Raw genomic sequence first — 11,170 nt, 5'->3', positions numbered from 1 at the left:
ACTTTTTTTTTTTTTTTTTTTTATTTTTTTTGTTCTTTGTTTTTTTTGGGGGGGGCGGGTTGGGCTCCCCCCCCCGCCCCCCCCCCCCCCCCCATCCCCCCCCCCCCCCCCCCCCCCCCCCCAAAAAAAAAAAAAAAAAAACAGATTCGATTTCGTTACTTCGGTTTGCAGATACTAGCTAATCGTGCTTCACAGACGGCGTCGTGTATCTTGAACTTCGCACAACCCCAAGGTCTTTCCCGAAGGGAGGTCTGGACAGAAAGGGCTACGTGGATGCCGTCTTGACAGCTATAGATGAGGCACAACAGAAGTATCCATCGATCCAAGTTCGCTTGATCCTCTCCATAGGTTAGTATTATATATCTTCCTCCGAAAGTGTCCCGAGATGGGGGAAAAAAAAAAGTCTCGAAAACGCCCTGTTGTTATTGTATCCTATTCGGGTTCTCGTACGACTGGCTGTATAGGATAGCGGCCAACACCTAATATTCGAATAGATCGTCGCAACACACTTGACGAGGCAAACGAGGTCGTGGCCCTCGCTACACACTTCAGCTCTCGCGGTGTCGTCGCTGTCGACCTCTGTGGTGATCCGGCCAAGGGAGACGTCTCGCTATTTACCCCCGCCTTCGAGGCTGCAAAGGCACAGGTTCGTTTTCGTTTCCCCTTCGTTATCGAAATTCAGACCTTATAATTCTGCATTCATGATTTGGGAAAGTATAGTTCACCACTAACGCCTAAGCGCAAACGAAAAGGGGCTCAAGATTACAATTCACTTCGCCGAAGCTGCATGTAGCGCTAGCGAAACCGAACTCCAGACTATCCTGGGCTGGAAGCCTGATCGTCTTGGCCATGTCAGTAAGTAACACACGATCCTATCACCCCCTTTTCCGAATGCCTCCAAAACTCGATGAATCTCATTTCCGAGACTAACCTCGTGTCATCTAATCACTCTATCAAACTCACGATAGCGACGTCTAACCTCTGATTTCTATCCTAGTTCATGTCCCGGAGCATATAAGGAAACAAATCGCAGCAGTGCGCCCCGGCATTGGTCTCGAATTGTGCCTGAGCTGCAATGTACAGCTCAAGATGATAACGGGCGACTTCGACGCGCACCATTTCGGCGAGTGGTGGCGTGTCGACGGTCCCGTGGTTGTACCTTGCGTAAGCACCTTCTTTTTTTTCAGCCCAAACAACTAAGCTGAACAACATACATCTACACATTTGCACTGGAAAGCGAGCGAACCTATGCTAATCAAGGAATGTATCTCTATATTTCTAGACCGACGACGTTGGCGTTTTCGACAGCCCCGTATCGAACGAATGGAAACTGATACAGCGGTATTTCCACCTTGAGAGGGACGACGTCTTGAGTCTCGCGAGGAAAGGGGTCGATGTCATATTCGGCGGCGATGCGCAAAAGACGCGATTGCGGGAGATCATGTGGTGAAACAAGTATTCAGAACGGGGGCCGTTTGGTAGTTGAGGGGATCAACGGGTGCATATATATACTGAAGCGGGGTGATCGAAGATGAGTTCACTGTTATCTATTCCCGCCATTTAAAGCGCGTCACGCTAAACTGGTAACTATCGAAATCTACTCTACGTTGACTCTAGTTCCTATATTCATGATGATGAATGGCTGATAGGTGGATGTACCGATACTGCCATGCGGTATCAACGTCGTTACATATTAGGCATGGCTGGCCGTCCATTCCTGAAACCACGTGAGGGATTCAGGGTTCGCTACGCTTGCGTTGGTCTTAACGTTGATGCCGGATAGGATTTGTTTGACGGCGACCTCGATCCTGTTTTTAAGTTAGACTTTCTCGCAATTGATCGAAGAGAAATAGCATAGTTTCTGAAACTGCTCCTCTTAGTGACTATGGAATCACCTACTTTTTCCCATTTCCTGTCCGTGGAATACCTCCACCGGCCTTTTCGATGATGGCAGGCACGTGTCTGGGACTTAATTCGGTTCGGATGGTCTGTGTCTTGAGTTAGAGATATCTGTACACGCGCAAGATATCGCAGTCTCCACAGAATACAGATCACTTGATTCCATGAGAACAGCTCGAAAACAAAAAGAAAAAGGGGCTAAAAAGCTCAGTTACGAGTCCTAGAGATCATACCTGCTGGATCCTCGCGCGTAACTCATCCGTGAACTCCTTCCCCTCGCACATCAGCACGAACAGACAGACGGTCTCGTCGCGGTCCGTTTCCCGCCGTCGCCCCACGCACACGGCGTCCTCGACCTCGCCGCCGAAGAACTTGGTCAGCACGTTGTAGATCTCGGCACTGCCGAAGCGGACGCCGGATGGTTTCAGGACGCCGTCGCTGCGACCGAGCATCGTCAGCCCACCCGTGCGGACGTCGATCCGCACGAAATCCCCGTGGTGCCAGACGTCGGGGAAGCGCTCGAAGTAGCTTGCTCGGTACTTGTCCTCGCCGTTGGGGCCCCAGAATGTTAATGGTTGGCACGGGAAGGGCTGGGTGCATACCACTGTATTCGGGGTTTGTTAGTCGTGGTTTTAACATCCTCGATGTCATGATTGGGCCGAATGCGTGACATGATGGCGACTTAGGGTGTAAAAAGTACTACAAAAGAGAAATCGGGCAGTCATTCGAAAAGGGATTGAGGGGTTGGGGAGAAGCCACCAAGTAGGTGCGATATTAAGGGAATAATCAACATACACTCGCCATCCTCGCCTGGCGTTCGCTCTCCCGTGAGGGGATCTACAACATCAATGGCCATGCCGAGGCCGGCGCATTGTATTTCACCTACGTAGACAGGCAGCACTGCGAGCAGGTGGAGTTAGTATTTGCTTATATATGACACCCTCGGCGCGAAGTAAAGCCTTCTACACCTCCAAAAAATTGCTAAACCTAGACGGGAGTGGTTTTGGAGGTACTAACGAGGATTAGGGGCGCCAAATAACGAGATGATGTCCGTTCCGCCGGTGATCGAGCCTAGATTGATATGTGACGGGAAAGCTTTATACACGAAGGAGAAGGTTGACGGGGGTAAGGGCGATGCCGTTGAATAGATGGCCTGGAGATGAGAGAGATCAAGAGATTCCGAAGGGTATATGTTGTTGGCTTCCAGTGTTGTAAGATACGTTGCTGAGGTGCCGAAGTGCTATATCACACACGTTGGAATTAGTAATTGCCAGATAGGGGAGGGGTTTGGCTCATGTTTCGGGAGTATGCAGGAGCATTGAGGCCGCAAACCTGCCTGAAGGAGAAGTAAATGACTCCAGAGAACTAACCGTGACCTTCAGCGAGGAGAGCAGCCGGGGAAGCGAGAGATAACCATGTGGCTTGAAGGGAGAACCGGTGTAGAGCACGAGCGTCGAGCCGCAGGCTAATGCCGAGACGCTCCAGTGCCACATCATCCACGAAGTCGTAGTATAGTACAACAAGCGGGAAGTCGAATCCATTGAGCAGTGGAGGATGTGCTCTTTCTTGTGCTGTATCAGAGTGCCTAGCGCTGTGTGAACAATGGCCTTGGGAAGACCGGTCGTGCCCGAGGAATAAAGTACATAAAGAGGATGGGATGGCGGGAGCTGCTCGAACCTCAGCGGCTCGTCATCAGGGGTCCTAGAAGAATATCAGTCTCAAGAATCAAATATCATAATTCCTTGGCGGCGTACATGTTTAAAAAGTCACTGTATTCAGTGCCGACTACTGAATCAGGCAGTTGTATATCCAAGGGTGCTTTACACAGTGGGATATTGACTATGAAAACTACCACCTCGAGAGTTTTCAATTCCTTTACAATTTGTATCACCTTGTCCATACTAGACCACGGCTTGCCATTGTACTAAGAGTATGAAGTTAATAGTTGCTATTCCGCGCGTCGTGTGACAGGTTTCGGGAATGTTAGAAAGTCCCCAAGTGAGGTGCCCATTTAAGTGAACGAGAGCTATTTCATCCCGTAATTGCTAGAACCAGAAGAAAACGAAACTGATAATTACTCACCACAGTACCGTTATCTGCAAACAGCACCTTGGGCTCAATCTGCACCAGCCGGTCCAGCACAGCGCTCACGCCGTTGTCAGGGCTAATACCAGTCCAAATAGCACCGACAGCGGCAGCACCCAACATGGCCACGAGAGCCTCGTAGTGATTGGAAACGAAGCCGGCGACAACATCCTTCGGCCTCACGCCCGCGGCACGCAAGGCAAAGGAGCATTTACGCACTGCATCACGTAATATCGCCCAAGTGGCCGTCTGAGTAGACCCGTCGAGCTCAGTGACGGTGATAACCGCAGTGGCAGACTCATCCACATTGACATTTTGGGGGAACAGCAGATTTTCTGCAAAGTTCAACAGTGACCCGGCAAAGAAGTCCGGGCGAGGGAAGATTGGTGCATCGGCAGGTAGGACCTTGAATGAGGCATCAGCGAGTCTTGGGACACACGAGAAACCATGTCCGGCCACAGCGTTGGTGATGTCCGTGACTCTACCTAGGTACTCATATGACAGACAGAGATTCATCAACTAACTCATACCTGAGAATACGGCTGGGAGGCCTTGATACCGCAAAAGTGCCAAACCTCACCCCAGAATTCCGATGGATTCTGCGTTGACCATTTATAGAGGCCGGGATAGTCGTCGATCTCGAGCTTGTACTTGTTTCTCACATGGTCGAGGAAAGAGTACATGGAAGTTGACTGTGGGTCGGGATGCCGCCATAGCTCCGCCGAGGTGCGATCGATGGTCATTGTGCGCTTCCAATTCTATATCCGGAAAACAATATTCAAGAAGATAGTTGGTCACGGAGCTCAAAGAGAGGGAGAAAATTAGAAAGCAGTGTTAATTGATTGGATCCGGCGATGCTTGGGGTGAGCGTCTCATTCTCTTACTTTTCTTGGTCTAAGTGGCTTATAGGCAGGTGTAAGTAGTACGGGCAACTAGGTAATATGGGAGTTCAAATTCTTCTCCCGACGGTGGCCGAGCTGACTTGGACCGAAGCGTCTGAACCCGGTGATTCGAGGCGGATCTTGCATGCAGTCAATTACATAACTTGCGTAGGTAACCTGTATTATTTTATAAATACATCTAGGTCATTGCGCTTCCAGTACGCGGCAACACTGAACCATGTCAGTCATCTATTGCGATAGGTAGGTATTGCACACTTAGGCAGAGGCAGCTGCTCTAACTGTGGTTCCTAGACTAGTGGCTGAGAGACCACATGTAATCAAGAGCGTGCTATTCCAAAGGGCTATCTATGTTCATACTTGCAAGCATAGAAGAAAAAAAGCCACTTTTATATGCCCAAGCTAAAAGTGGGACAACATCATGACGATACCTAGTGAGAAGTGGTGAAAGTGCGGCAGCGGATCTCTAGTGATCATCTCCCAAATCCTCATTATACTGGAGTGCGGACACTCGGCAGCAAGTATGGATTGGCCTGTACTGTCCAACTGTTGGGGGTAGTCAGTATTACTGAGCGGTTCAATAATCAAGGGATCTGATTTTATTCTAAATCTACACGGGGCAAAGGTGAAGATGGCACTCAAGTTTGCTACTGATCATACCAATAGGGTTTCCGCGCTCCTCAGTAGCTGTGGCCACAAGTCACGAGACACACCCTTCTACATCTCATGTCATCACTCCAATGCGCTAGAACATTCCTACGTCATACTACTTAGTAAAGTCTATGTAAAGAGATTTAGACCGCGATGAACAAATCGATAGACAAATTCTACCTAGTCAAGCAACTACACACGCTCGACACGGTCATCAGAGAAACCCTCACTTGTGGACTATGGAGTATTATCATACCCGTTTAGACCCTAGGATGTGTTCTCTGAAGGGTTGACAGATCTCGCGAGCCGAAGTTTTCGTTCCATTATGCAGATTCGCCTAGGTAGGTTGGGGACCCAAAGCGTTAAGTGGGCGTATTGCTACTTACTTATGCGCGTATAACTTCGTATCTGTGCCTCTGCGGAAGGCCGGGCTAGGTCAAGAGCCCGGCGAACTTCCGAGTCTTCCGTCGGGTATCTAAGTACTTGCCTGGTCCACCACCGAGATACTAGGTACCTAACTTCTGAACCCACGCTTCCCGTTGCTTGTTGGTTCTGAGCACTTACACTTCTGATTGATGGTCGGCTGTCATACCGGTATATACCTTATTTATTGAAGATGAATAAATTACAGACCCCAGAAGCTTTGTCAAGACTCGACATTTGTAATTAATTGTTCTTAGAGTTCTGCCTGCACCTCATTAAAGATCAAATGAGGCAATGAGATACATGCGTTATATCTATTGGGATCTGAAAGGGTTAAGGTCCCAGAAAAATAAGATTACAGGCGAGAGCGACAAATTGCTCATGGCGTACCTAGTACTTCTAGTCGCGTCTCACCATGGGCAATCAGTAAGGTATCTTAGACATCTAGCGCGCAGCCGGATAGGGTAAGCACCAGCTGTCTACCCCTAAAGCGGGCAAAGTTTGCTGTAAACTCTCGCTCTAGCGGAGCCCGGCAGGAGGCATCGTACAAGTATCACTTGTATCTCGCTCTCCTGGTGTACCTTGGGTAGAGGGCTGGCGGCTGTGTTACCGGAGGTACATGGCATAGCATGGGTACCGAGTCCTTGCCTGTCCCCCTGGTCAAACTGGAACTCTGATGTTGGTACTGTAATTCGCCCGTCGCCCTATCTATGGGTATCCTGCGGTACCTGTAAGGCACTGCTGAGGTAGCCTGTCAGGTACTTATCTTCAGTGCCTACCCGACTCCCGACTGTTACCTGCCTGCCTACCACTGATAGTGCTTCCTTTTCTTGCACCGCTCCACTCCTTTCCATCCTTCCCTTCCCTCTCTTCCTCTTCACCAACTACGCCGTTAATTCGCCCTCGAGGTCGTCTTTCTCCTGGTATTCCGTCCTCGTGGTCCCCGACTTCTGGGAAAGGATTGTCTTCGCAGTGGTGCTTGCTGGTGTTGGTCGTCAATCCCCTTAGCTTTTAACCATCTCGTAACCTTGTTGTGCGTATCTGCCGCCTGCGAGTTTGACAACCGACCTGTTCCTCGTCGTTCCTTTGGGCATTTGTTCCCTACCACGCTCCTTTCTTGCTACACCACCAATTGAAGACAGCGAGCCAGCTGCACCCGACCAACTTTTAATAATCGTAATCCGTCAATTGGAAGCTTGAGTGCTCCCTTCCAAACTCAACCTGCTTCCACCTCGATCAGTATTTGAACACGATTTCGGCCTCTACTCTCAAGTATCCTGCTTCAATCCGTCCGTCAGCCTCGTATGTACCGTACCGCCTTTTCTGATCTCGCCCTTCACGTCCTGCTCTATTTGTTAGATGGCCCATCCCCTACAATTATCTTCATATATCGCTGGCAATGAAGGATTCTTTGATCAATTCATCCTGATGTGGCTGTTCCGCTGACATATACTTCCTTGTAGGAACTAAGCCGCCACAGCCTCTGTCTAAGCCATACAACGCGCATTGGTTATCACTGCTAGCTTCATAATTCCATATCATCCTGCTATCAGACCTGATTCTCACACCTAATTGTATATTTTGACCGCTAAGCCAAATGCCGCGCAAACTTGCGATCCCCTTCAGTGGCTCGGCTGCCATGCCTCAGTCAGAACGCACTGCTGAGAGGCGACCCTCTCAATCTAAGGGCAACCGTCTCAGTCAATTCTTCTCTTCGCCCAAGAATAGGGAGCAACCTGCTGCCCAGCAAGCCCTCATGGCTATGCAGAACAACCCGACACCTACCACTACTTCAACCCTTGCTCTGCCGAGCATCTTGCTCTCTTCTGCTGCGGTCCATGAACACAATAACGACGAATCTGCCACTATCTATGAACCTCTTGACTCAACAGAGACCTCGCTCCAACGCCGCCGTGATGCTCAATTCGGTCCCCAGGTTGACCCTGCTCACAGTTATGTCAGCATGCATCATGGAGAGCCCTTGGAGGCACCCGTCATCGATGAGCCGCCTTATTATTATGTTCTCACAACCTACATTAGCTATCTTTTACTTCTTGCTCTCGGCCACGTGAGGGATTACTTCGGCAAGCGCTTCAGCAAGAAGCCATTATACAAGACCCTGAAGGCTTCTAACGGCTACGCCCCTTTAAATTCCGACTTTGACAGCTTCTACACAAGACGTTTGAAGCTCCGCATTGATGACACTTTTGCAAGGACGACAACCGGAGTGCCTGGCCGTTACATCAACCTTCTCGACCGCGTTTCTGACAATTTTAACGAATCTTACAAGTATCTAGGCACGACCACTGAAACCCTGAACATGAGCTCTTACAATTACCTGGGATTCGCTCAATCCGAAGGCCCCTGCGCGAACGCAGTTGAAGACTGTGTGCAGAAACATGGGCTGAGTTTCTGTAGCTCTCGTGCTGATGCCGGTACTTCGGAGTTCGTGTGTGAGGTAGAACAAGCGGTAGCCGAGTTCGTTGGTAAACCCGATGCAATGGTGTTTTCTATGGGATTTGTCACGAATGCAAGCACATTCCCCGCTCTTGTCTCTAAAGGCTGCTTGATCATCTCTGACGAGCTCAACCATGCGTCAATCCGCCTTGGTGCGCGTCTTTCTGGTGCTGTCATTCGCTCGTTCAGGCATAATGACATGACTGATCTCGAGAAAAAACTCCGGGAAGCTATTGCCCAGGGGCAACCTCGTACACATCGTCCATGGAAGAAGATCTTAGTTGCGGTCGAAGGTCTGTATTCTATGGAGGGTACTATGGTCGATCTACCAGGTGTTTTGAACCTGAAGGACACCTACAAATTCCACCTGTACGTTGATGAGGCACACAGTATTGGCGCCCTCGGACCTCGAGGTCGTGGTGTGTGTGACTACTTTGGAATAGACCCAAGCCGAGTGGATATCCTTATGGGCACTTTAACTAAGTCATTTGGCGCCAACGGCGGATACATTGCTGCGGACAAGGTGATTATTGATAAGTTGAGGAGCTCCAACGCTGCGACGATGCTCGGAGAATCTCCTTCGCCTGCTGTATTGATGCAGATTTATGCGTCTTTGAAAATCATCACTGGAGACTTGGTGCCTGGTGAGGGCGAGGAACGACTACAGCGTATCGCTTTCAACTCGCGTTATCTCCGCCTCGGCCTCAAGCGACTAGGTATGATAGTATACGGCCATGACGATTCCCCCATCATCCCAATCGCTCTGTACAACCCTGCCAAAATCCCTGCCTTCAGCCACGAGATGTTGAAGCGTAAGATCTCGGTTGTCGTGGTAGGCTACCCTGCCACTCCCCTAATTAGCTCACGCGCTCGCTTCTGTGTTTCCGCTGCGCATAACAAGGACGATCTCGACCGGCTTCTCGCTGCCTGCGATGAAGTGGCGAGCATCCTGCAGCTCAAGTTCTCCACTGGCATTGCGGGTGGGCTAAAGCCACTTCCCGAAGGCGTAACCCCGGAAACCGAGGCGGCGTGGCGCAAAGCAAATGGGCTCAAGGCTGTTGAGCCGCCACGTTGGTCACTTGAGGATGTTGTTGCTCGAGGTGCTACAGATGCGAAATTGAGACTCCGATAGCCGCCAATTCTTGACTTTTTAAGCTTCGGAAAAACTTGAATTCATATGCATTAATGGCGTTTGAAGATGGGTCGGAACAGAAACATGATCAGACACGGCGCTCCGGAGTTGTGTGAAGCCTACGGAGGAGTGAAGAAGATAGGTTTCCTGCTTTACCACGGGAGTTTGGGTGTTCCCCTTGGTGCCATTCGCTTGACAAAATGAACATGTTCGCTTCTTGACCTGGGTTGGCCGTCACCCCATAGGCGGGGCGGAGCCAGAGGATTAATCTTGTATGCCACTGGCAGAGAGAGTTACGTGTGTTCCACATGTGTACCACCTACAAGTTTTGAAAACACTAGCCTCGGCGAATGGGCAGATTTCTGCCGCGCCATCAGCGTCCATATTACATAGGGCATGGGAGGCGACTCATTCGAGCTTTCTTGGATGAGCTCATGTAACCTCCATGCTGACCAAACTGTAGGTAGATTTTCAAGATAGCCATTGCATTATGGTTCTTATCTCACTGCTTTCCTCTTCCGTGACTGAGCCTCGCATGGACTGTGAACGAGAGAGAGTGTTCGTAAATCCATGAACAACCTGTGCTCGTATTGGTGATGATTGCCCGTGGTTTCTTTAAGACCACTACTGGGAGTCGTGAGATGTGAGCCACGCCACGCCACGCAGCAGGGGATATGAAACTGGTGGTGCCCCTCGTCACAGCTCTGGCGTTAGGATACCTATTCCAGTTACGAAGGCACTACTCCGTACACTACAGCTTTTCTCTTGTCGGTACCTACATAGTGTATGATCCTACCTCCGCTAAGCGACTACCTCCTAGGCTGTGCACCTGGGCGCCTAGTGTATGTACATAGGTACCTATGTGCTCCTACTTATGTAGATCTCTGCTACTTATGTACAGGCCATGCTAGGTAAGTGATCATCCATCACGCTAAGCACCGTTAGAAAAGATTCTTTTTTTAAATAGAAAAAGAGAAAAATTATGTCTTAGTGGCTAAGGTATGATACCCGTACAATGATATTCAGCCGTGCCGACAATTAGTACATTCAATAATTATCCACATAGAGAGATTACCATCTCAGCCTGCTTCCCTTCTTACCTACCTAGGTACCGTACTGTAGGTAGGTCGTGTAGGTAGGTAGGAAGCGAGGAGGCACCTTAGATACGTGTAGGTAGGGCACCACTATCGTGCTGTTAGGAACCAAGGGATACCCTGACTCTGCGCTGCACCTAGCGCATGTCAAGCTATGTAGGTGCTTCAAGGTTATTACTATGGTAAGATATTATATGAGAAAGTCCCCATATCCAAAGCACCCGTGGACCTGAGGTTAATAGGTAGGTCTTGTGTATGCAATGCAGCGCACACCACCACCCGGGTACATGATCAAAAATTGATTTAAATTGTCCTATGGCGTGAGACTCGATCCCCCATCCCCCATCCCCCATTCCCCCCCCTCTCTGTCTCCCCCGCGCCCACGTTCAACAGCGGCTAGGCACCTAGTGTTGTGCCTTCGTTCTTCAGCACGCCGGCTGGTCTTGTACCCCTACCGGCCAAGTCAGGGAGCACAAGCGGCGCACAGGGCAGAACACAGGGAGGAATATCCGGCGGAATACGTACCGATA

At 49.9% G+C, this 11,170-nt stretch overlaps 3 protein-coding genes across 3 annotated transcripts in view; 2 read left to right on the top strand and 1 right to left on the bottom strand.

The window, feature by feature from the left end:
- Positions 1–1,802, top strand: part of F5B22DRAFT_292489 (Metallo-dependent hydrolase) — a 2,719-nt gene extending 917 nt beyond the window's left edge. The window contains exons 5-9 of the mRNA XM_047970431.1: positions 196–348; positions 495–646; positions 753–855; positions 998–1,164; positions 1,283–1,802. Coding sequence (XP_047829055.1) covers positions 196–348; positions 495–646; positions 753–855; positions 998–1,164; positions 1,283–1,450 — 743 coding nt within the window. The 3' untranslated portion in view covers positions 1,451–1,802. The remainder of the gene's footprint in view (positions 1–195; positions 349–494; positions 647–752; positions 856–997; positions 1,165–1,282) is intronic.
- On the bottom strand, positions 1,268–4,826 carry F5B22DRAFT_292318 (acetoacetate-CoA ligase). Its single transcript, XM_047970430.1, has 9 exons — positions 4,515–4,826; positions 3,982–4,389; positions 3,654–3,823; positions 3,270–3,600; positions 2,917–3,139; positions 2,695–2,799; positions 2,133–2,503; positions 1,900–1,988; positions 1,268–1,808 (listed from the first exon to the last, which is right to left on the bottom strand). The coding sequence occupies exons 1-9, from the start codon at positions 4,725–4,727 to the stop codon at positions 1,694–1,696; spliced, it is 2,025 nt and encodes a 674-aa protein (XP_047829054.1). The 5' UTR covers positions 4,728–4,826; the 3' UTR covers positions 1,268–1,693.
- Positions 4,827–6,935: 2,109 nt separating this feature from the next.
- Positions 6,936–9,590, top strand: F5B22DRAFT_292297 (serine palmitoyltransferase). The gene is made up of 2 exons (XM_047970429.1): positions 6,936–7,311; positions 7,421–9,590. The coding sequence occupies exon 2, from the start codon at positions 7,555–7,557 to the stop codon at positions 9,544–9,546; it is 1,992 nt and encodes a 663-aa protein (XP_047829053.1). The 5' UTR covers positions 6,936–7,311; positions 7,421–7,554; the 3' UTR covers positions 9,547–9,590.
- The last annotated feature ends 1,580 nt before the right edge of the window (positions 9,591–11,170 follow it).

Source organism: Xylaria bambusicola (genome assembly GCF_022495145.1).
Source record: "Xylaria bambusicola strain CBS 139988 unplaced genomic scaffold F5B22scaffold_33, whole genome shotgun sequence".
Lineage (NCBI taxonomy): Eukaryota > Fungi > Ascomycota > Sordariomycetes > Xylariales > Xylariaceae > Xylaria > Xylaria bambusicola.
This window is presented reverse-complemented; position numbering and strand designations above follow the sequence as displayed.

Bases quoted from the DNA above. Each gene is read 5' to 3' on its own strand.
- F5B22DRAFT_292318 (XM_047970430.1), bottom strand. From the start codon at position 4,727: ATGACCATCGATCGCACCTCGGCGGAGCTATGGCGGCATCCCGACCCA. The intron at 4,390-4,514 runs GTATGAGTTAGT...GCCTCATTCAAG, and splicing joins CCTCCCAGCCGTATTCTCAG to GTCCTACCTGCCGATGCACC. The intron at 2,504-2,694 runs GTATGTTGATTA...CCCCGAATACAG, and splicing joins GCCAGGCGAGGATGGCGAGT to TGGTATGCACCCAGCCCTTC.
- F5B22DRAFT_292297 (XM_047970429.1), top strand. From the start codon at position 7,555: ATGCCGCGCAAACTTGCGATCCCCTTCAGTGGCTCGGCTGCCATGCCT.